This window comes from Podarcis tiliguerta (assembly GCF_965153285.1).
Source record: "Podarcis tiliguerta genome assembly, chromosome: 7".
In the NCBI taxonomy this organism is placed as follows: domain Eukaryota; kingdom Metazoa; phylum Chordata; class Lepidosauria; order Squamata; family Lacertidae; genus Podarcis; species Podarcis tiliguerta.
The window spans coordinates 88110841-88131625 of record NC_139540.1 but is presented as its reverse complement, the minus strand read 5'-3'; the positions used below and the strand labels follow the sequence as shown (position 1 = coordinate 88131625).

Sequence of the window (20785 nt, the reverse complement as noted above, 5' to 3'; positions counted from 1 at the left end):
GTGCTGGCTATTTGTTTGAATTCCTCTTTGGTGGTTTCCCCCCTTTTCCATTTTTTGTACACATCCTTTTTTAATCTTTTTTTTTTTTTTAAATAATATTTATTGAGATTTTCCAACAACATAACACCAAAACAAAACATATCCACAAAAAACAGAAGAAAAAAAGAACAGAAAAAGGAAAAAAGGAAAAAAGAAAAACAAAGAACCCTCTTCCCCTTCCCCCAACACAAAAATCCCAAAAAACAAAACAAAAAAATACCCCACACAACACAAAGTCTCACATTCCCTTTTTCCCTTTAACTTGTTTCCATGGCTTCCTCCCACCTCCCTCTTTATATTCCTGATTTTAATCTAATCGGCAAATTCCCTCCAACTTTTGATACTTTTTCCCTTAGTTACCTTTACCTCTTTTTTAAAAAAAAACAATAATAATAGAAAAAGAGAATTTATCTTAAAACTTCTAATCTTAAATTCTATAATTATATACCCTTATATCTTAGTTTTTCATTTTCCTTATCTTACTCCTGGAACCAGTTAACCTCCTTCCGTCATCCCCTCAAAATACTTATTAAAACCATATTTTGTCAAAATTTACTTAATAATCTCCAATTTTTTCCCCCATCTCATTCCCCCGGTATCGGGTACTGCCAATCCTTTTTACAAATTTTTAGAGTCTTTCCAATCCATAAATTCAGTCTATCAGCCAGGTTGCCTGGTGTCCGAGGCCTTTAAGTCATCTTTCTGGCCTGTCTGGAGAGTCTTTTTCGAGCTTAAAATTATGTCCCAAACCACATTCCCCTCAACATCTCCTTTAACCTTTGTGAACAAGCTTGCCCGAACTCTGTAGTTCCTCTTGTAGACCAAAGAATTGTCCAAAGTTTGCTCCACACTCTCTTTAAGGTTGCTAAAATTCACTTCTTCAAACTCTCTCAGAGTGCCAATTTCCAAAATATATCTTATCAAACCTGTGTCTCTTAGTCCATACATGGCACTCCTTTTCCAGATCTGTCCTTTAAACTCTTTACTCTCATAGTCCATTTTTTGTCCATCAACTTGAGGCTCTATTACTGTATTTTCCACCAGAGATTCCTCTTGTAAAGACGGAACCTGTTCTGTTTGATCCATATTCTTGTCAGTTGTCCTTCCTTGTTGGTTTAATTCCAGTCCTTGGGCCGAGTTTAATAATTTTTTCCCTTCTTGAGCCAGGCTGTGCACATTTTCCTTCAAATCAGAAATGCCAAATTCCAAAATAGACAGTTTTTTTTGAAATTGCTCAAACAGAGCTGCTATTCTTCCCTCCATGTTCCCAAGTCTGTTCTTTCAATGTTATCTTACTGTCAAGGTCAGATGCTTATTTAGTCTGTAAAGTTGCAGCCTGTGTGAAAGTTTCTATCCAAAAGTGTAACATTTGTAACGATCCAACATGAGTTTCTGTAACTTTCCACAGCCACCTGATTACAGTTTCCTTTAGTTATTTTTCATCCACCTTTCAAAAACAATTGTCATTTAACTCCTTTTTTCCTTTCCCAAACAGTAAGCAAAAGATTCAGTTCTCTCTTAATACTTTTCTTCTTAATAATTCTTAGTAGTTTATTTCTTGTTATAAAGATTCTTTTTCTTGTTTTGGCCGCCCGGTCCCGGGCTCGAGATGGTAAAAAATAAGTTCAAAGTACCCTGCTCTGCAGGACTATAAACTGTTAAAGCAATCTCCCCCTCTTCCCTGCTTCCGAGGGGGGGTTTAAAGGGCTTAGGTGACAGATTTATTTCCTTGTGAAGTACTTTTTAGAGGCTCCAGTTCTCACACTTTTGCCTTGATCTTTCTACAAAGTGGAAGGTGGGCTTCCTGTTTTAACCTTCCATCTGATGCCGAATTTCAGTAATTTATAATCCAATTTCCGTTTACTTACGAGAGTTTCTTTAGTCCAAATGTCCACAGGAAAAGTTAGCGCTTCCTGACAGCAGCTGTGCGGCTTCACTCCCCGAAAACAGCGATCGATCCAAAGTGCCGCGCCACACACCCCACGTCGCTCCGGAGCCCGTAACCGGGTCTCCCCGCGAGTAAGGGAGGCGCTACTGGCACCAGCCGGATCCCAAGTCCACGGTCTTCCTCCGACTGTGGTTTTTAACGGGTCTCCGCCTCGCCGGTCAGACCCTTCTTTTCAGAGAGCAGTCTCCTCCGAGACGAAGGAGGTCCGCCATTGCCAGGCGCGCCAACCCGGAAGCCCACATCCTTTTTTAATCTTAACTCAGTTAGAAGTTCTTTAGATAGCCACCCTGGTTTCTTTAGGCACCTTCCATGTTTCCGTCTCATTGGTATTGCCTGAAGTTGTGCTTTTACTATCTCCCTCTTAACAAACTCCCAGCCATCATTAACTCCCTTTCCTTTTAGTATTACTGTCCATGGGATCTCACCCAGCACTTCCCTAAGTTTTATGAAGTCGGCTTTCTTAAAGTCAAGAAATTGAGTCCTAGTATGCTTGGCTGCTCCTTTCCGCTGTATAGTAAACTTCAGAAGAGCATGATCACTCGCGCCTAATGATCCTTCCACTTCTACCCCACTAACCAGGTCATCAGCATTGGTTAGGACCAGATCTAAAATGGCTGTTCCTCTTGTTGCTTCTCCCACTTTCTGGACAATGAAGTTGTCTGCAAGGCCAGTGAGGAATCTGTTTGACCTTATGCTCTTGGCTGAGTTTGACATCCAAGAAATATCCGGGTAATTGAAGTCCCCCATTACTACTATCTCCCTTCCTTTTGCATGTTTGGCCATCTGTTCCAGGAAGGCATCATCTATGTCCTCCGTTTGGCTTGGGGATCTATAGTAAACTCCCACAATGAGGTCTCTGTTATTCTTCTCTCCCTTAATTTTGACCCAAATGCTCTCACTTTGGCTTTGAGGTTCTAAATCTTGGATCTCTTCACAGGTATACACATCCCTGACATATAATGCCACTCCTCCTCCTTTCTTGTCTGGTCTGTTTCTCTGAAATAGATTGTATCCCTCCATTATTACATTCCAATCGTGGGACTTATCCCACCAGGTTTCAGTGATGCCTATTATGTCATATTTAGTTTGCTGTACCAAGAGCTCAAGCTCATCTTGTTTATTTCCCATGCTTTGTGCATTAGTGTACAGACATTGAAGTCCATTAATCATTCCCCCGTGTCTCTTATTTAAGGATTTTTTCCTCCCACCACCAGGTCTGCGTGCTGTTTGCTCCATTTGGTCTATGACATTTGGATGATCATCTTCATCAGTTGATAGACTCCTACCTTCAGGAGCACTGTCTCCCTCCCCCACATTAGTCAGTTTAAAGCCCTCCTGATGAGGTTTCTGAGATTTTTGGCAAAAACATTCCTCCCAACCGTTGTGAGGTGCAGCCCATCGCTTGCCAGAAGTCCATCTTCCAGAAACTGCAGTCCGTGATCGAAGAATCCAAACCGTTCCTGTTTACACCATTTGCGAAGCCAGCTGTTCACTTCCACTATTTTTCCCTCTCTCCCTGGGCCACGTCGTTCAACTGGGAGGACAGATGAGATGACAATTTGTGCATTTAATTGCTTCAATTTCCTGCCCAGAGCCTCGTAGTCTCTTTTGATCTTCTGGAGGCTATTGCAAGCAGTGTCATTGGTTCCCACATGAACCAAGAGGAAGGGGTATTTGTCAGTGGGTTTTATGATTCCTTGCACTCGTTCAGTTACATCTTCGATCTTAGCCCCGGGGAGACAGCACACTTCCCGAGACATCTTGTCAGGCCCACAGATCACTGCTTCTGTTCCCCTCAGTAGGGAATCCCCTATCACCACTACACGCCTCCTCTTAGGTTTGGTCGGGGTTCTTCCGTGAGCTGACCGTTCCAAGGTCGCCTGCACATTCCCTGAGGACTGACTTTGCTGCTCGTCTTCATATACCTGATCGACTGTAATGAGGGAGAGATCCTCAAATGGAGTCTGCTCTTCGTCTTCCATGCTAGGGGAGAGGACCTCAAAACGATTGTGTATTTCTAAACAATCAGAATGAACCCTGGGCCTCCTACTTCTTTGAGTCACGTTTCTCCACATATCTGGCTCCTGTGTTGGTGAACTAGCCTCCTTCTCAGGGGAGTCCCCTGTCTCCTCCTTGGTGGAGACGGTGTGCTCTGTTGCTTCCAAGAAGAGCTCCAGCTCTCTAATTCTTTGGAGCGTAGCTACACGTTCCTCCAGTTGCTGGACTTTGTCTTTTAGGAGGGCAATCAACATGCAATTGCTGCACGTAAAGCTGCCTGCAACCTTTGGCAAGATGGCAAACATTGCGCAGGAACCGCAGGCGACTGCAGCTGTTCCCTCCCCCTCCATCTTGAGAATGTGTCGTTGGGCTTGAGACTAGCTCCCCTAAATCTAAAAGATGGTTCAAAGATGGTCCAAACTGACCTTTGACCAGGGAAAGCAGCTAATCAGCCACAAGAATCACACACACAAGAAAACCCTTTTGGCTCCTTCTTCAGCCGCTGCCCTGCAAACACTGACTACTACTTTTGCTTACTTAAAAAAAACTACTGATTCTTAAGGACCTGTCCTCTTATTCCATGACTGCTAGGTAACAGTCAGCTTCTTGATGTAAAAGTTAAGGAATCCTTGATAAGGTTTGAAGGAAACCTAGGATTCCCTGGGATATAATTCGAAAGCTGCCACTCTACATGAGTGAGTCTTCTAGGAGGTAGCTTTTACAACTCACAAGTAATCGTAAAGAAGAGTGGAACTGTTTCTCGATATGTTCCCAATTTAAATTTATTTTTTCTTCTTAAACAGGAGCAGCTGTGCCACTGTATATACCTGAAAAGAGTACTGTGAAATTTATTCTGACGTGGTGTCTGGAAATAAGAGCAGTTCTCAAAAAGGTGACTTTTTACTTTTTCAAATAACTTTATTATATCCATTCTTGGTACTCTCTAAGGCCTAGACCGGTTGGGTGGTTCAAGCCTACATTGGAGAAGTTTGGAACTTGGAACCATTGGCATCAGGTAGCTGACACAGGGACTTCCCATATAAATTTATTTTTGCCTGAGGTCAAGAGGAAGACATTCTCAGTTGCTCCGGTTTTAACTGTTAGTCTCTGAGCAGTGCAGAATCTTTGCAATAAGCTCTCAGAAAGTAGTTTGTCCCCTGAAGCCGTCAGCCCATTTGTGAGCTGTTGCAATGCCATGGAATGTTCATGGGATGGAGGAGGCCGGATTCCGATCATACTGAAGCCAAGGAATGAGGCTTCCCTTGGCCAAGAGCCTCCCATGCTTGGAGCAGCTCCCATTTCCAGCTACTGCCAGACCCATCAGCAGACAATCCCTTTCAGGTTCTCTCTCTGCGCTGCCACTTGCTCGCTCACTCGCCCTTGGCTTGCTGCACCAGGCCTCCTTTTCTGGACCTGGAGCAGCAGAGAGGATTAGGAAATTTGCTGCTCACGACAACTGCCTTGTTCCTCTCTGCTGCTCTGAGTCCAAGAAGAAGTCAAGTGCTGCTAGTGAGAGGGCAAATGAAGAAATAAGTGCTGAGAGGCGCTGCCTTTGCAGGGCTCAAAGTTGTGGAAGAATAGTTAACAAATACATGTTTGAACAAGCAGGCTGTATTGATATCTGTGCTATCAACGCTCTTCCACTAACTAAAATAATCAGTAACTGGATACCAGCAACGATGAGCAGCCAGCCAGATGAAAGGCTTTGTAACTTGAATACAGTGGACCCTCTGGATACGAATGTAATTCGTACCAGGGGGTCCGTATGTACCCCGAAAAATCCACAAGAAGAGGTGCCGCTTCTGTGCAAGCACGCAGCGCGATAGAGCGCCTTTGCGCATTCGTGCGCAGCAAAACCCAGAAGAATACACTTCCAGGTTTGCCACGTTCACAACCCGAGGTTCCACTGTACATCTTCCCTTGGTGCTAGATTAAACATGTTTGTGGGTTTATTTTGGTGGGCCTTTCCCACTAGACCACTAGATGTCATCAGTAAACCACATGTAGCAGCCTCTATGAACGGCTGTACCTTGTAAACACACATTTAAAGGCTTGGAGACTGATTTCCCATGAGCAGAACTTCAGTTGCGTGGTCCTCCTGCTGAGCTGCTCTGGAGACAGTGTTGCGGAATGTCTCCCTGCCCTCGCCAACTTCCGAGCTGCTCTGGAGATTGCAGAGCAGAGGGGGAATTGTCTAAAGTCACTGCCTCTTTTCAGCAGGAACCTCTGCCTGATTTCAGGAGACCTTCTGTTCACAGAAGTCACATTTGACTCAACCCTGGGCGTTCATAAATTACAGAGTTATAGGTCAGAGTGCTACCCAAAGCACTCATCCTCTGTATATGTTACTCAGCATGGTGACATACATACTTTATGCAGTTTGCTTCTGTCAGCTGTTATTGTGGTGCTTCAGTGCGCAAACTGCTTGGGCAAGTCACTCAGTCAGCCTAAAAGATATGTAATTGGCCTCTCTTGGTTGCCTGTGCCAAGCAAAAGCCGCCTAGGTGACTAGACAGGAACGCTTTACCCAGCTTGATCCTTCTCCGTGAGCCTTCTCCTTTTAGACCAAGAATGACAGACACACTGGGCCAGAAGGCTAATAGGAAGCTCTGTGGGCGAGTAGCCTTTGCAAACTGATTTTCAAGACTTGCCTCAACAGTTTTATTACAAAGGATTTCATGAGATAACGTCATGTGTGCAACCCTAAGCTCCTTGGAGGAAAGCCATGTATCTTTTTCTTAAAGCATTTTATTAAAAATATTGTAACAATGCAAAATACCTTTTTTCAGATAACAAAACAAAAATTGGGACCATAAAAATATGCTACGTGTTACAATGGAGAGAAGAGTAAGGCAGTGACAGTGGTACATTTCATCAGCCATTCATCCAGATCTATCCAAAATCATCCAGATCTCCGGCGATTGAAGTCCATGCTGTCTGGATATCTGAAATAGAGCTATGGCATGTGCCACAAAATGAGTCTGAAGCCTGTTAGTTTTCTGGTTGCTTTCAGTTGGCAGGTCAGCTTTTCAGCCAAAGCAAACATCCAGACCTGTGCACACCAAGTTTTGGGTAACCCATTCCCTCCAAACCTTCAAGCACCTAGTAATCTCAAGTCTTGCCATCCGTAGGAGAAACACCACAAGGTCTTTATCTTGCCCTTACAAACACCCAATAAAGCTGAAACTACTATTGTCTGCAAGAACACTCTACACCAGATGTTTTGCATTGTAAAATATGACCGGCATATGTTAAATTTTGTCCCCCATGCTGCACCCCCTCCAACATTCTGGAGTGGTGGAGCCCCTAATAAAGGAGCAAATAAATGGGAGGGGTGTGAGGTACCACCTGTGGACCAATTTCCTCATACTAGGATTGGGACCTGTATCTCCGTATTCCCCACCCACAACCTGGAGCATGGCTCTCCTGGTACAGCAGTCCCCAGGCATGTTCCCGTAACATCCTCAACCACCTGGTTTACTAGGAGCCGATTCACAGAGGGTTGTCTGTACCTGTTCTGCCTTCAAAGGCATATTATTAGCAAAGAGATGGTACAGCCTGACAGCCTCCCTTCCTCTCAGCTGAAGTCACTTCCTGCCTGACTAAAGGCTGGGTGTGCTAAGAGTGGGAGCAGAGATGACCATAGTTGGGAGAGTTTTTTACCACTAGGTCCAAACAACGAAAGGACATTTTAGCAAGAGGTTATTGATGTTTGTGAGGTTCTGCAGAGCCCCTGCCTTACAGGAATCCTTAGGAACACTGTTTATCACAGATGTGACAGAGGATGCGGAACATAAGTTGAGAATAATCAAACCAAATTAAAAACAGACTCTTCTCTTCTGCTAGGCATTTTTGCGCTCTCTGGTAGAATACACCACTAATGCTGGAGAAAAAAGGAGACTGCAAGAGCTGTGCAGCAAACAAGGATCCTCTGACTACAATGCTTTCATAAGGGATGTGGGTGTGTGCTTGTTGGACTTACTCCATGCTTTTCCAGCTTGCAAGCCTCCCCTAAGTCTTCTCCTTGGTGAGTAGTTGCATGGAATAGACACAGCAAGAAAAGGAAGATATTGTGACCATTGTAGCAAATGGATGTCTTGGAAATAAGGTTCACTGATTGCGGGAAAATTATAAGTCTGGGCAGAGTTACCAGAAATGCAAAGTAAGATTTTCTCTTGCACCTACCGTATTTTTCGCCCTATAGGACGCACTTTTTCCCTTCCAAAAATGAAGGGGAAGTGTGTGTGCGTCCTGTGAGGCGAATGCAGGCTTTCGCTGAAGCCTGGAGAGCGAGAGGGGTTGGTGCGCACCGACCCCTCTCGCTCTCCAGGCTTCAGGAAGCTATCCACAAACTGTGGAAGAGCTGCGCAACTTCTCACAGCTCTCCCACCGCTTGTGGAGAGCTGCCTGCACCCCAAAGCCTGGGGGCGCACAGAGCTCAGCACCCCCCAGGCTTCGGGCTTTGCGCAGCTCTCCGCAAGCCATGGGAGGGCTCCGCGAAGTCGCGCAGCTCTCCCACGGCTTGTGGAGAGCTGCCTATTCTGGAGTCGGGGGAAACTCGGGCTTCCCCTGCCCCAGCCCCACGCCTGGGGGGGGGGAATATTTTTTTTTCTTTATTTCCCCCCCAAAAAACTAGGTGCACCCTATGGGCCGAAAAATACGGTCTCTCCATCCTGGCAGCAGCTAAGAGAAAACAGTCTAGACTTCAGGGTAGAACCCCAGGGCCAGGGTCAAAGATAACATTTGCAATCACGGGAACCAATTGTGATATTGCATTTTTAATAAAATCAAAAGGTTGACACCTGTTTTCTGAAACTTGTACATATGGGTGTGTCTTCTTTAAAATGTTACAGGTAAATAAAGGAAAATAATTTCTGAAGTTGCTCCGATTCTTAGGAGCAGCGGAAGATGTAGAAATACATACTAGTGAAGCTTATTTTCCTGCTGAGACCATGCAGGAAACGTGTGTGATTAGAATAATAGAATCATGGAGGTGGAAGGGACCCCACGGGTCATCTAGTCCAGCCCCCTGCAATGCAGGAATCTTTTGCCCAAGGTGGGGCTTAAGCCCACAACCCTGAGATTAAGAGTCTCATGCTGTACCAACTGAGCTATCCCAGATGTATTGCATTTGAAAACATGAAATGTAAGATCCATGCATTGCTGTTATTTTAGAATGGCACATGTGTGAGCAAGTGCTCCTGACTTACAGCCCTTTGCCAGAAAGCTGTGAACTAGAAACTAGAAATCTTAACCTCGGCCATATATTCAGTAGTTCAGCTTTGGCTAACCATCTTTCTCTGCCTCCCTTCTCCCCACTCCTTCCAAATTATTGAGATAATAGTACTGGACTATCTGGCAAGGTTATTTATAAAAATTACTGATATAACGTATGTCGAGCTCTTTGGAATGCTTTAAAGCGTTATGTAAATGCCTGTCATTTAGTATTGGAAGTGTCTTGATGTCGTAGGTAGGTGAGAGTAGAAGGAAGGGTGAAATCTTGCATTCATTCACTTCTGTTCTTTTCAGAACATCTTCCTAAATTGCAAGCCAGACCCTACTCGGCTGCAAGGTAATGCAATATCTAAGTTTAATTTTAATTATAAACTGGGTGTCTTTCTTTCTTTCTTTCTTTCTTTCTTTCTTTCTTTCTTTGGACCTCATCCTCCTATGATGGAGAAGGCTCCTAAGGTGCTAAACTAGGCTTCTTCAACCTTGGCCCTCCAGATGTTTTGAGACTACAATTCCCATCATCCCTGACTGCTGGTCCTGCTAGCTAGGGATCATGGGAATTGTAGGCCAAAAACATCTGGAGGGCCGAGGTTGAGGAAGCCTGTGCTAAACTGAAAATGTTTTCAATAAATAACACATTGATCCCAGGCATCTGGAGGCATTTCCCATATGCCTCTACTTCACTAACTCTCATTGCTTCATTACTGAACAACTAGATGACTCACAGCCGAATGCATGAAGGAACTTTTTGGAACCTGTTGTTTCTGAGACATTACAGAAATTCTGTGTGTGGTACTTATTCTGTGATGGCTCATTGGTGCACGCAAGTAACAATGTGATGTTACAACAAGATCCTCAGTAAAAATCATTTTAAAGGTCTTGTATAACCATTATCAGGAGAGAAAATGATTTACTTAATATTTTTCCCCCCCAGATGGGGTTTTTCATACCCATTTGCGGCGTGGGGGGTGAGATGCAATATCTGCTCACCTGACCTTTCCTACACTGAGATAGTTGTTTCCTTTAACTGTCCCAAGTGTTTGATTTCCTTTTAATTGTTTCATTGCAGCTCCAGTTTATTTCAGTCTGGAAAGATGAGTTTCATCTTTAATGTTCTGGAGTTTCCCACCCATCTAGGTGAACTGCGAAGAGGGGTGTGCACCGGGTGGCTGCTTCAGCTGGTTTCCCCAATCCTTCAGTCAAGTACAAAAGCAGAGGAGCTCCTAATTCCAAAGGTATCAGAAGACAGCTAAGTTCTTGGGCATTTCTTATGGTACAGACAGAGCTTGTGTATTCCTAAAATAAAGGCCATCTTTTCCACTTTGTTATGATTTGGGGGCTTGGAAGCGGCAGCAGTAACATCAGCAGTAACTGATGTTGCAACTATTTTAGGAAATGGAGTGGGTTTTTCTTTTCTTTAGATGAATCCAGTTAATAGGATTTTCCAGTACCTGCATCTCTAACTGTGGGGCCTGGGGATTGCAGTTGCAGCCCACTTTGGAAGTAAAGGGGGGTTGCATAAGAAGTTAAAGAACCAGGAAAGGACATGTGGAAGATGGGTGTATATGGTTAAAAATGAAAAGTAGGTTTTGCATGGCAAGTTTTAGTTCCAGACTTGAAACTGCTGAAGTCAGTATTGTTCTAAGACAGACTGAATGGTTCAAGGAGGAATGAACGTTCTAGGTTTCCTGCTGGAGTTGATGATTGCTTTCCCACCCCTCTGCACCTGACGTGTGGTTTAAAAAACACAAAAAGCTCCTTACGACTTAGTTGACAGGATGGTCCAGGGGGAGGCAGCTTACTCTTGCATATTTGGGTCATCTAAATTGAGAAAAAATGGGCAATTAATAAAAGAGTGCATGTTTTCTGCAAGTGTTCTGTTGAAGTCTGTCTGGGAGTTATAAGGATTTTGGCATTCATTTGAAAAATGGAAAACTTGGTTACAGGGATTGGTTTGTGGCAGTATGAGGCACTTCGTAGCCAAAAGAGAAATGGCAGCTACTCCAGCTAGTTACTTCATGGCACCCAAATATTTGCTGCTAGCAACAGCAAGTGCCTTGGGTTGTGTGTCACAACACAGGACCTAATGTGCCTTACAGTTGGAGAAAGAGTGTTTTACATGGAAATCTGTGAAATACCCTGTTTCCCTGAAAGTAAGACATCCCCCCAAAATAAGACCTACTTCCAGTTTTGCCTCTCGCTGTAATATAAGGCGTCCCCCAAATATAAGGCCACCCCGATAATAAGGCCACCCCGGAATATAAGGCCCCCAAAGCTACCGTAAGGCATTGTACCGTATACAGGTAATAAATTTCCTCTTTTTTTTTTGTTCAACAATAAATGTGTACCGTATTCGTCTTCATGGAAAAATATGACATCCCATGAAAATAAGACCTAGCACATCTTTGGGAACAAAAATTAATATAAGACACTGTCTTATTTTGGGGGGAACAGGGTAGCTGTGCTGCTTTTAGCTCATGGTGTATCTAATTCTTATGAAAATGTGGAAGACCTTTATTTTAGTGGGTGTTGTGGCAGTGCATTTTTTAATACAAATCTTAGAAGAAGGGTATAGTTTATAAATGTATCTGCTAGTTCTCCTCATCTACATTTTAATGATACTGAACTGCATTGTAGATTTCCATATCTTCTCGTCCAGCAAACATTTTTCACTTACCAGAGGATCCATCAATTCCCTTTATTATGGTTGGTCCAGGAACTGGAATTGCACCATTTATTGGTTTCCTGCAACATAGGTAAGCCCATGATTTATATTTTTAAAAAACCTCTCCTCCCTGCCAGCTTGTAATGTTTAGGAAAGTAATTCACAGCACCTGGAGATGCCCGTGGCAGAGGACAGGGGGGAACAGAGTGAAAAATACTAGTGGGAAGCAGACAGATTCAGCAATATATATCAGCCACCACAAAGGCACAGAGTCCTTCATCCCCTGAGGCAGGGAAAGTTATCTGGTGTCTTGCATAATGTACAGAAATGGATCTTCACCCGCGCACATTGTGTGGGCTGAGACCCTCGTCATGTCCTTCCTGGTGACAACATCCCACATGGTTACGACATGTGCATGAATACTGTAACCGCATGATTCTCCTCTCTCTCTCACGCACACCCCTCTACCTCCAGGGAAGGGGCTCCCCATCTGATGGTCTCTGTGTGTTTGTGAGTAGAAAGGAGCCCTGTCTTGGGAAAGGGACTCTTAACTTTGTATTGCCCCAAGGGAGATCACAGTTAAGTTGGTGGGTTTTGTTTTGTTTTTTATAGTGTGACCATTCCAATTCAATGTCAAAAAAGAAGAAGAAAGGGCAACCATTATTTATTTATTTTCCACATTTTACTGACCACTGAATTACATTAATCATTTAAGGATTTTTTTCATACTGAAGGGATGTGACTATAAAAGAAGGGGGTTGTTGTTTTGCTTTTTTGTTTTACTTGTTTACATCCTGTATTTTATTCTGTGAACCATCCTGAGATCTTATGAGGAAGGGCGATATATAAATCTAATGAATTAAATAAATAATGAGGAGTCTGTTAGATTGGACCATGAAGTGAATCAGTCTCCAGTCTTATTCTCTATGGGATGTTGCAGGCCGCTGGTAATGTTCTGCTGCCTTTCCTTCAATTAATATCTCTTAGTAGTCAACGCCACCTTATCTGACATGCGCCAGGTCACGGAATGAAGGCTTGATGGGAATGTTGTACACTTTAAGCTATACATTATGACCACAGATGTATGGAAGGGCTGAAATGCAGGATTGCACATTCTAACTCTGTTTTGATTTTATCTGTTGTGTTTTCATTTAGCTCAGTAATTCTGAGCAATGCATTAAGGCATTGTCATTGTTGTTTTCCACACACCAAACACGTTTTCTTGTAGGGTGTGTAGATTTTTAATTTTTTTCCCCGCACATCAACCAGGCTTGAAGATCATTGTTGTTGAAGTTAAGCTGTGCATGTACCAAATGTCCTGCCTTTAACATTTGATTCTCATCTTTGTAGTTCTGTGTTTTCCAAATTCACATTTGATTTAACATGATTTTAAAGTGTCAACTTGCTGCCTTGGTTTTTGTAATTTAGGGTAGAGAAGTAGGGAAAATAATCTAGAGACGTATCTGTATGTGGAGCATGAAATTGAATTGTTGCAAAGCCAAATGATTTCTTTTTTAAACTGGGTAATAAATTCTTGGGAAAGCGTTACATGGGACAGCCAGAAGCTGTCTTCCAGAATGAAGGGGAAACAGATTTGCTATCATTACTGCTAATAATGAGAACTCGTGATGTTTAACAAGCTGCTGTGACTAATTTAGTCCATATCATTTCAATGGCTTGAGTATTTTATTGAAAGGCAGCTTGTAGCAGCTGTGAATTAAAGTGGGCTGAAACTTTGATGTAGTTACAATAGAAAGTATTTGAGAGTTATAATGCCACTGTGAGCCCACTGTTGGTGCTTAGCGGGTATCACGTAGTGCAAATGGAGAATATGATAACCTAAAGGGAGGGAGTTTGCATTCACCAGGCATTTAAATAGTCACAGACACCTTGGGCTATTTTTAATGAAAAGTTAGGTCATAAATTAATTTTATTTATTTTCATCATTTATTAAAGAATTATATACTGCCCTTCATCATAAGATCTCAGAGAGTGGTTCAGAGAGTAAAATACAGGATAAAAACATGAAAATAAGTAAAACAATAAACCCCCTTCCCACAGACACATTTAAAAGACTGTAGAATATTAATCAGCCCAAGGTCTGGTTGAAGAGGAACATTTTCACCTGGCACCTAAAAATATATAATGAAGGTGCCTGGCGAGCCTCCCTGGGAAGAGCATCCCACAAATGGGGAATCACTACAGAGAAGGCCCTGTTCTTGTGTTGCCCCCCTCCAGACCTCTCTAGGGGGAGGCACACAAAGAAGGGCCTCGGAGGATGAATGCAGAGTCCAATGCTGTTCATTTTTAACTTTAATTCAGCAGGAGCTGCATATATGAAGTATACCAGTGCCCCACGTTCTGCTAGATCCCCTTCCCTCATAGATGCCCCCTCAAGGGCTTCAGACTGCACCAGGTGCCACATAAGAAACCGATCTTCTAGCTCCTACACTTTGGAACTCGCTTCCTATTGACACCAGGCAGGCACCTTCACTGGACTCTTTTTTGCACTTGCTAAAAACATTTTTGTTCAGGCAAGCCTATACAGATAAGCAAAAGTTTGACAGGTGCTTTTATCTGGTTTTTAGTGTACTGTTGATTTTAATGTTTTTTTTAATGTTTTAAACAGCTGTTTTTAACTGTCTTTTTACTGATAATTTCATTGTTTCATTCATTTTGTGTGGTTTTTTACAATCAAGCAGTATATAAATTTTATGAACTAAATAAATAAGCGTTCTCTAAAGGCTGGAAGTAGCTTCATTGTTCGTGGCAACCATTCAGCTGCTTTCAAGGAAGTTTGGAGGCTGCCTGGTGTTCCTTCAGGCTGGCTGGCCGGCCCAGGATTGACTGCTTTGGCTGGCAGCCGCCGCTGCTCTCCAGGGTCAGCGTCTCAGGAAGGTCCTTCATCCCCCCCCCCCCTTTTTCTTTTTTGGCAGTATTTTTATTAAGTTTACTTATCATTACAGTTATTCGATTCATTATTCAAAACATCATAAGATACATAAAGAAAAACCAGAATAATTTAACATCTTTGAAAATGACTTCCCTTCACCTCATTGTGGGCCCTTACTTCTTCTTTTTCTTTTTAACTGTGTCCTTTTTCAAATTCAATTCATTGATCTCACATAACGTAAATTATCTGTCTGTTAACTAATTTGCGAAAATTAATCAAAGCATATTAGAGATTTTGTTTGGGAACAGTGTTTTTCTAAGTGTACTCTGTAAAACTTCCACTCAGTTTTAAATTTTTGGTTTGTTTGATTCCTGATTGCCTCTGTCATCTTTGCTAGTTCTAAGTATTCACATAATTTATTTTGCCATTCTTCCTTGGTTGGAATTTTCTCTCCCTTCCAATTTTTGGCAATCAACATTCTTGCTGCTGTTGTTGCGTACAGGAAAACCCTCTTATCATTTGGAATATCATCTGTCAAAATGCCAATAAAAGGCTTCAGGTTTTTCCGCATTTGTTTGTTTAAACATTTTTTTATAGTTTTTTATGTTGCAGTTCTGAGCCATTTAAGGCTTCATAGGTCAAAACCAGCACTTTGAATGATGCCTGAGAATTAATTGGCAGCCATTGCAATTGGGCCAGGATTGGTGTAATATTCTCAGACCGCCTTGTCCCAATGATAAATGCAACACGTTAAATAATAAGGATGAAAAGAAAGGTGTTTCGGGCCTCATGTCTTCTTCAGAAATCTTCTTTCTTTAAATTGATTTAAAGAAATGAGGACATCATTTCTAATCATTACTGAGTTCTCTTATTCCAGCCTGCAAGAGGATCTATGAATAGGTTTTTTAATGGTCATTCTGATTCTTCATGTCACTGCAGCGTGCCCTCAAGTAACATGTGTAAAAGATTTTGCTGTGAACTGCCGTTAGAAAAGGCGCATGGCTCCCTCTTTGACTGGCTTCATCCATATCCCTGCAAGCAGCAGAATCGTTGTTATCATGAGGCCTAGAAACTTATGAGGCCAAGGGAGGATGGTCACATTTTGCAGCAGTGGGCACACTCTGGTCCAGAATCCTTCGTGCTGCTATATATGCATGTTTATACCCTGCATGTGGCCTCCATGTTTACTTTAATGGAGGTGACATCTAGATATCTACAGCTCAGCCCATTGCACACTGAATGACTTCATCTAGTGATGTGAGTGAGGAATTTTGTATGCATCTTGGATCCACTGCCCATAAGATGCCACTGAATTGAGTGGTTAGGCTCTCTCCCTCCTCCCTTCCTTAGTGTTTATCTCCCTGTGTTGCAGTATTGTAGCACAGAATATTGAATTAAGGATCTTTTCAAACAGCCGTGATCAGGAGCAAACCTACTCATAACAGTGCTCACAGATACTTGAACAGAGGAAGTGGAAACTAGATTTGAAGTGCGCCCTTAGTGCAGATAATTTAAAAAAATCAGGGCTGTATGTGCACACTCCCCATGACAAGAAAGGTAGATTGGCTAGATCATGGGTAGGCAAACTAAGGCCCGGGGGCCGGATCTGGCCCAATCACCTTCTCAATCCAGCCCACGGATGAATCAGCTTGTTTTTACATGAATAGAATGTGTCCTTTTATTTAAAATGCATCTCTGGGTTATTTGTGGGGCATAGGAATTCGTTCATTTCTCCCCCCCCCCAAAAAAAAATATATATAGTCCGGCAGTGTCTGAGGGACAGTGGACCGGCCCCCTGCTGAAAAAGTTTGCTGACCCCTGCTAGATGTTATGGACAGTGTTTGGTGAAATCTCAGACCTGATAATAGGGCTCTGTAGGATTTCAGGTAGTCAAGAGTGTTGAAGATAAACTTCTTGGCCCATCCCTTGACAAGCAGAGCCAGAATGAATGATGCGAAATAAATGTAAACCAGCATAATGAGTGCAGGCTTCCATCAACTGGGGCCATCTTGAGGTTTGGCCTCCAGCTTTCATCAGCCCCAGCCGGTTGGAGAGAGCTGTAATACAGGATGCAGAACTTGGGTTTGTTTTGTGCTGCTGCTGCTGCTGTTTTTAAGTATAGGGCATGCACAGTCTTAAGTTACAGTTTTTTTCAAAATTCTTTTTCAGACAGAAGCTCCAAAAAGATCACAAAGACTGGACATTTGGAGAGACATGGTTGTTTTTTGGCTGTCGCCACCAGGTCAAAGATTACCTGTTCCAGTAAGTTGTTGCCTTGTGCTCTCTTTCCTCTCAGCCCCCTGCCCCCTAAGCTGCTGTGCAAGGGAATTATGTCTTTACCCTTGCAGTGATCCTTAACTTTTATCTTTCAGAGAGGAGCTCAGGTGCTTTGCTGAAAGTGGCACATTAACTCACCTAAAGGTTTCTTTCTCAAGAGACGCCCCAGCTGCAGTAGAAGCTGCCACTCCTAAATACGTTCAAGATAACCTTCGGCTTTACTGCAAAGAGGTTAGCAGGATTCTGCTGCAGGAAAAAGGGTATTTTTACGTGTGCGGGTGAGTCATGCCGAATTTTATGAAACTTGGATTTGCAAGAACTTGTAGAAACGTTAACTGCTTTTAGATTAGCAAGAGCTGGGAGCAAAAGATGAGAAAACAAAATTAATGGGAGCCCAGGTGTGGTGGTGGGTTTGTTTGTCTTTTCCTGAAGAGAATACTCCCTTTAGGCACAGTTTCATAACATCGCTGCTTGTGAGAAGATGAGGATTGCAGAAAGAGCTGCCCAGAGAGCTTCTTAACAAGCTGAAAAGTGAACTGGAAGGGAGGGCAGCAAGCTTCGTATGGGGCTTGTTGAGACAAAACAAAAGAGCAAGGGCGTTAGAGAGAAATAAGAAGGCCATGTTAGTACCCTATATGCCCTGCTGACACAAGCATGGTCTTCACTCATCTGGCTCTAACAGAAGGACTGATTGCTGTCATTTTTACATGGACATGATCTCACCCAGTGGAGCTGCTCTTAAGTTGCATATGCTAACCTAAACTTCATGGTTATTACCATCTCGGTGGTTAGCCCCTGTTATGTCCCATTAATTTCAGTACAGTGGTACCTTGGGTTACATACACTTCAGGTTACATATGCTTCAGGTTACAGACTCCGCTAACCCAGAAATAGTACCTCGGGTTAAGAACTTTGCTTCAGGATGAGAAATCAGGTGGTGGCAGCAGGAGGCCCCATTAGCTAAAGTGGTGCTTCAGGTTAAGAACAGTTTCAGGTTAAGAACAGACCTCTGGAACGAATTAAGTACTTAACCCGAGGTACCACTGTAGCGGGAATCTGAGAATGTGCATAAACTCACCTATCAGTAGAATTTAGAAGTGTTTGAACTTTGGCTGGACCGTGCCTTGTGTCTATAAAATGCATAAACCTTATTTGAGGGATCTTTGAGAAGGTTGGGTAGGCTGTTAACCTAAAGGAAAATGCAGTGGTTCAAGATTGTGGAATTCAAGGCTGTAAGAGGTGCATTCAGTTAGCATTATCAGAGTTTGTACTGAGCCATGACCTCTAATCTCATCAAAGCTTCCACCCCTCCAGTATCCTTGAGTGTAGAAATGTCAAAGTCAGCAGTTTGTGGCGTAGGGCGAGAAAACCTCCTTCAAGTGCCAAATGCTTTGCAGCATCTAATCTTCCTGCAGGTCAATAGCTATTTAGCAACTTAACCTCAAACATCTCAAGAGCCCTATTCTATCCAACTGCCCCTCTTTTAGCTTAGATGCTTGGCAGATGAAATAATGCCTAAACATTGGTCAGATGTTCTAAGTATTTATTTACTACAAATGTAGTTAATTGAGAGACTTGTTTGAATCCTAAAGCCCTATGGGCATAATCCACTGGGTGGTTCTCCTGCACAAGCTGTATTGGGGGGGGGGATTGGAAATGTGCAAAAGCATAGCAGTACATTTGAACAACTCCCATTCATTCCAGTGGGGCAGGAGAACCTCCCATTTAAGCATGTAGCTTAAATGTTACCAAGTTAAATTCTAAACCTTTGTTATACTCCAAATTCTGGGGGAAACAGAATTTTTATTTCTACATACACAGTCTAGCAGGACTGCAGAGCAAAAACTTCTGCCTTTTCAGGTGTGCAGTTAGAAAGGGGTAGTCAACTTACAATGGCGTGATTGACTTTATACAATATGTCAAGATAATACGTGGCCAGTTGACCAGTCAATTGATTTTAAATGTGACCAGTTCTTTTACGCGTGCGCGCGCACACATATTGTACTCTTCTCTTTCTGATAATTGTCTGAAAGTGACACCACCTCCATCAACGATACTGGTTTGTCTGCTTGACTGATGATGATTTTTCCCATTTTTTCAGAGATGCAAAGAATATGGCTAAAGATGTGAACGATGCTTTAGTAGATATCTTAACTTCTGAGAGAGGAGTTGATAAACTGGAAGCACTGAAGATGCTTGCTCTGTTAAGAGAAGAGAAGAGATATTTGCAAGACATCTGGGCCTAGGAGCTAGCCACTCTCTGCTTAGTCCATTTGGCGTTGATGATCTATGGATAACCTTTTTATGCATATGCTGGTTGGTGGTGACACAAGTCCTCTTGTCTGATACCTAATTGATATTATCCTACTTAGCCTGCACAGTTGGAATCACTCATTTCAGAGAAGTTTTGCACAATGAAAGGAACTCTTCAAATATGCCATCTGTCAGTGCCTTTTAATTTGTAGGTATTTTCTCAGCAAAAGTTGTCAGATGGCGTTTATTTTCTGGCTTGGAGCACCAGATGAAGTAAATATTTAAAGCAATCCTACATATGCTGGTCTTTCTCTTCTGCTGATCTGGAGATGCATTCAAAAATAAGATAGTGTGTGCAGCCTCTACCACTTCTGCTTGGGCAATAGGGTTTTCTTATTGAGTGTCCTAAGTTTAGATTTCATTTCAAAATTATTTTCACAAATTATTTTCACTATAGCACCTGGATGGGCTGTCAGGATCCTGGAGTAAAGCTTCAAGTTCAACAATGGACTTGCTTTTGGGCGCAAATAATTATTCCAGTACACTAATTTTCACCTCTGAAGTTGCATCCACGGGGTCATGTCCAGTGCTGGTGGTTCCACTTTCTCAGCAGAACCAAATTGTTCCATGTGCGTAGAACAAAGAGGCAGTGAAGCATTCCACAGTGACACTAGAATTTGGGGACATCACTAATGGTAGAACACTGGAAGGTTTAGGACAATCAAAGAAAGTATTTCTTCACATAGTGCATAGTTAAACTCTGGCAATCGTTGCCACAAAAAGCAGCAATAGCCACCAACTTAGATGGCTTTGAAAGAGAACTTTGGGGCTGCGAAGACAGAAACATGACTCATGTAACATTGGATACAATGCATGGCTATGGTTTTAAATGCAAACAGTATAATTGTTTTGATGGAAATTAGAGCATATGGATGATAATTATTTTAAATTGTTGGGACTTAAATGTGTTGAAATTGGATTGAAACATGCCCAGTGTTTGTGAGAAAGTGCAAACTGATTTTATTTTCAATATATATTTTAAAACTAAAACGGTTCAGAGTTTTTCTTATCTTCTTTGAACCATTTGACTGGGTTACAAGGTTGTCCTTAGACCAGGAAGCAAACAAACAAAGCAGATTCTTCTTTTAACACCTGCTTGAAATCCACACATAACGTTCTTTGTGGCAGAACATTTTGATGTTAAAAGCAAAGGAGCAGTGCAAAAACTGGCAACTCCCTTGGATCTACCTTGATACTTCCTATAATTATTTCAAATGTGAGTAACTTCTGAAGATATTAAGGGAACAGCTCAGTCACCCCTGCAAAGAACTCTGTAGTTTCATTTCCCTTTTAGCATTGCTCTTAAAATGTTGCTGACACTCAGTTTAGGTGGTTTATGGATCTCTTAATGCTAATGCTGATGGATTTCTGATGACCTCTAGTTTTTATAGATGCTGATTACTGCATCTGTTACAAACTC

At 42.5% G+C, this 20785-nt stretch overlaps 1 protein-coding gene across 4 annotated transcripts in view; it reads left to right on the top strand.

Moving 5' to 3' along the window:
* MTRR (5-methyltetrahydrofolate-homocysteine methyltransferase reductase) overlaps positions 1–19600 on the top strand; it is a 31727-nt gene extending 12127 nt beyond the window's left edge. For 3 of the 4 annotated variants that reach the window (XM_083448699.1, XM_083448701.1, XM_083448700.1), the window contains exons 8-15: positions 4789–4877; positions 7832–8012; positions 9515–9557; positions 10287–10452; positions 11855–11973; positions 16945–17037; positions 17148–17330; positions 19154–19600. In XM_083448699.1, coding sequence (XP_083304825.1) covers positions 4789–4877; positions 7832–8012; positions 9515–9557; positions 10287–10452; positions 11855–11973; positions 16945–17037; positions 17148–17330; positions 19154–19298 — 1019 coding nt within the window. In that variant the 3' untranslated portion in view covers positions 19299–19600. The remainder of the gene's footprint in view (positions 1–4788; positions 4878–7831; positions 8013–9514; positions 9558–10286; positions 10453–11854; positions 11974–16944; positions 17038–17147; positions 17331–19153) is intronic. The other variant, XR_014513137.1, reaches the window with a different exon arrangement.
* Positions 19601–20785: the final 1185 nt, after the last annotated feature.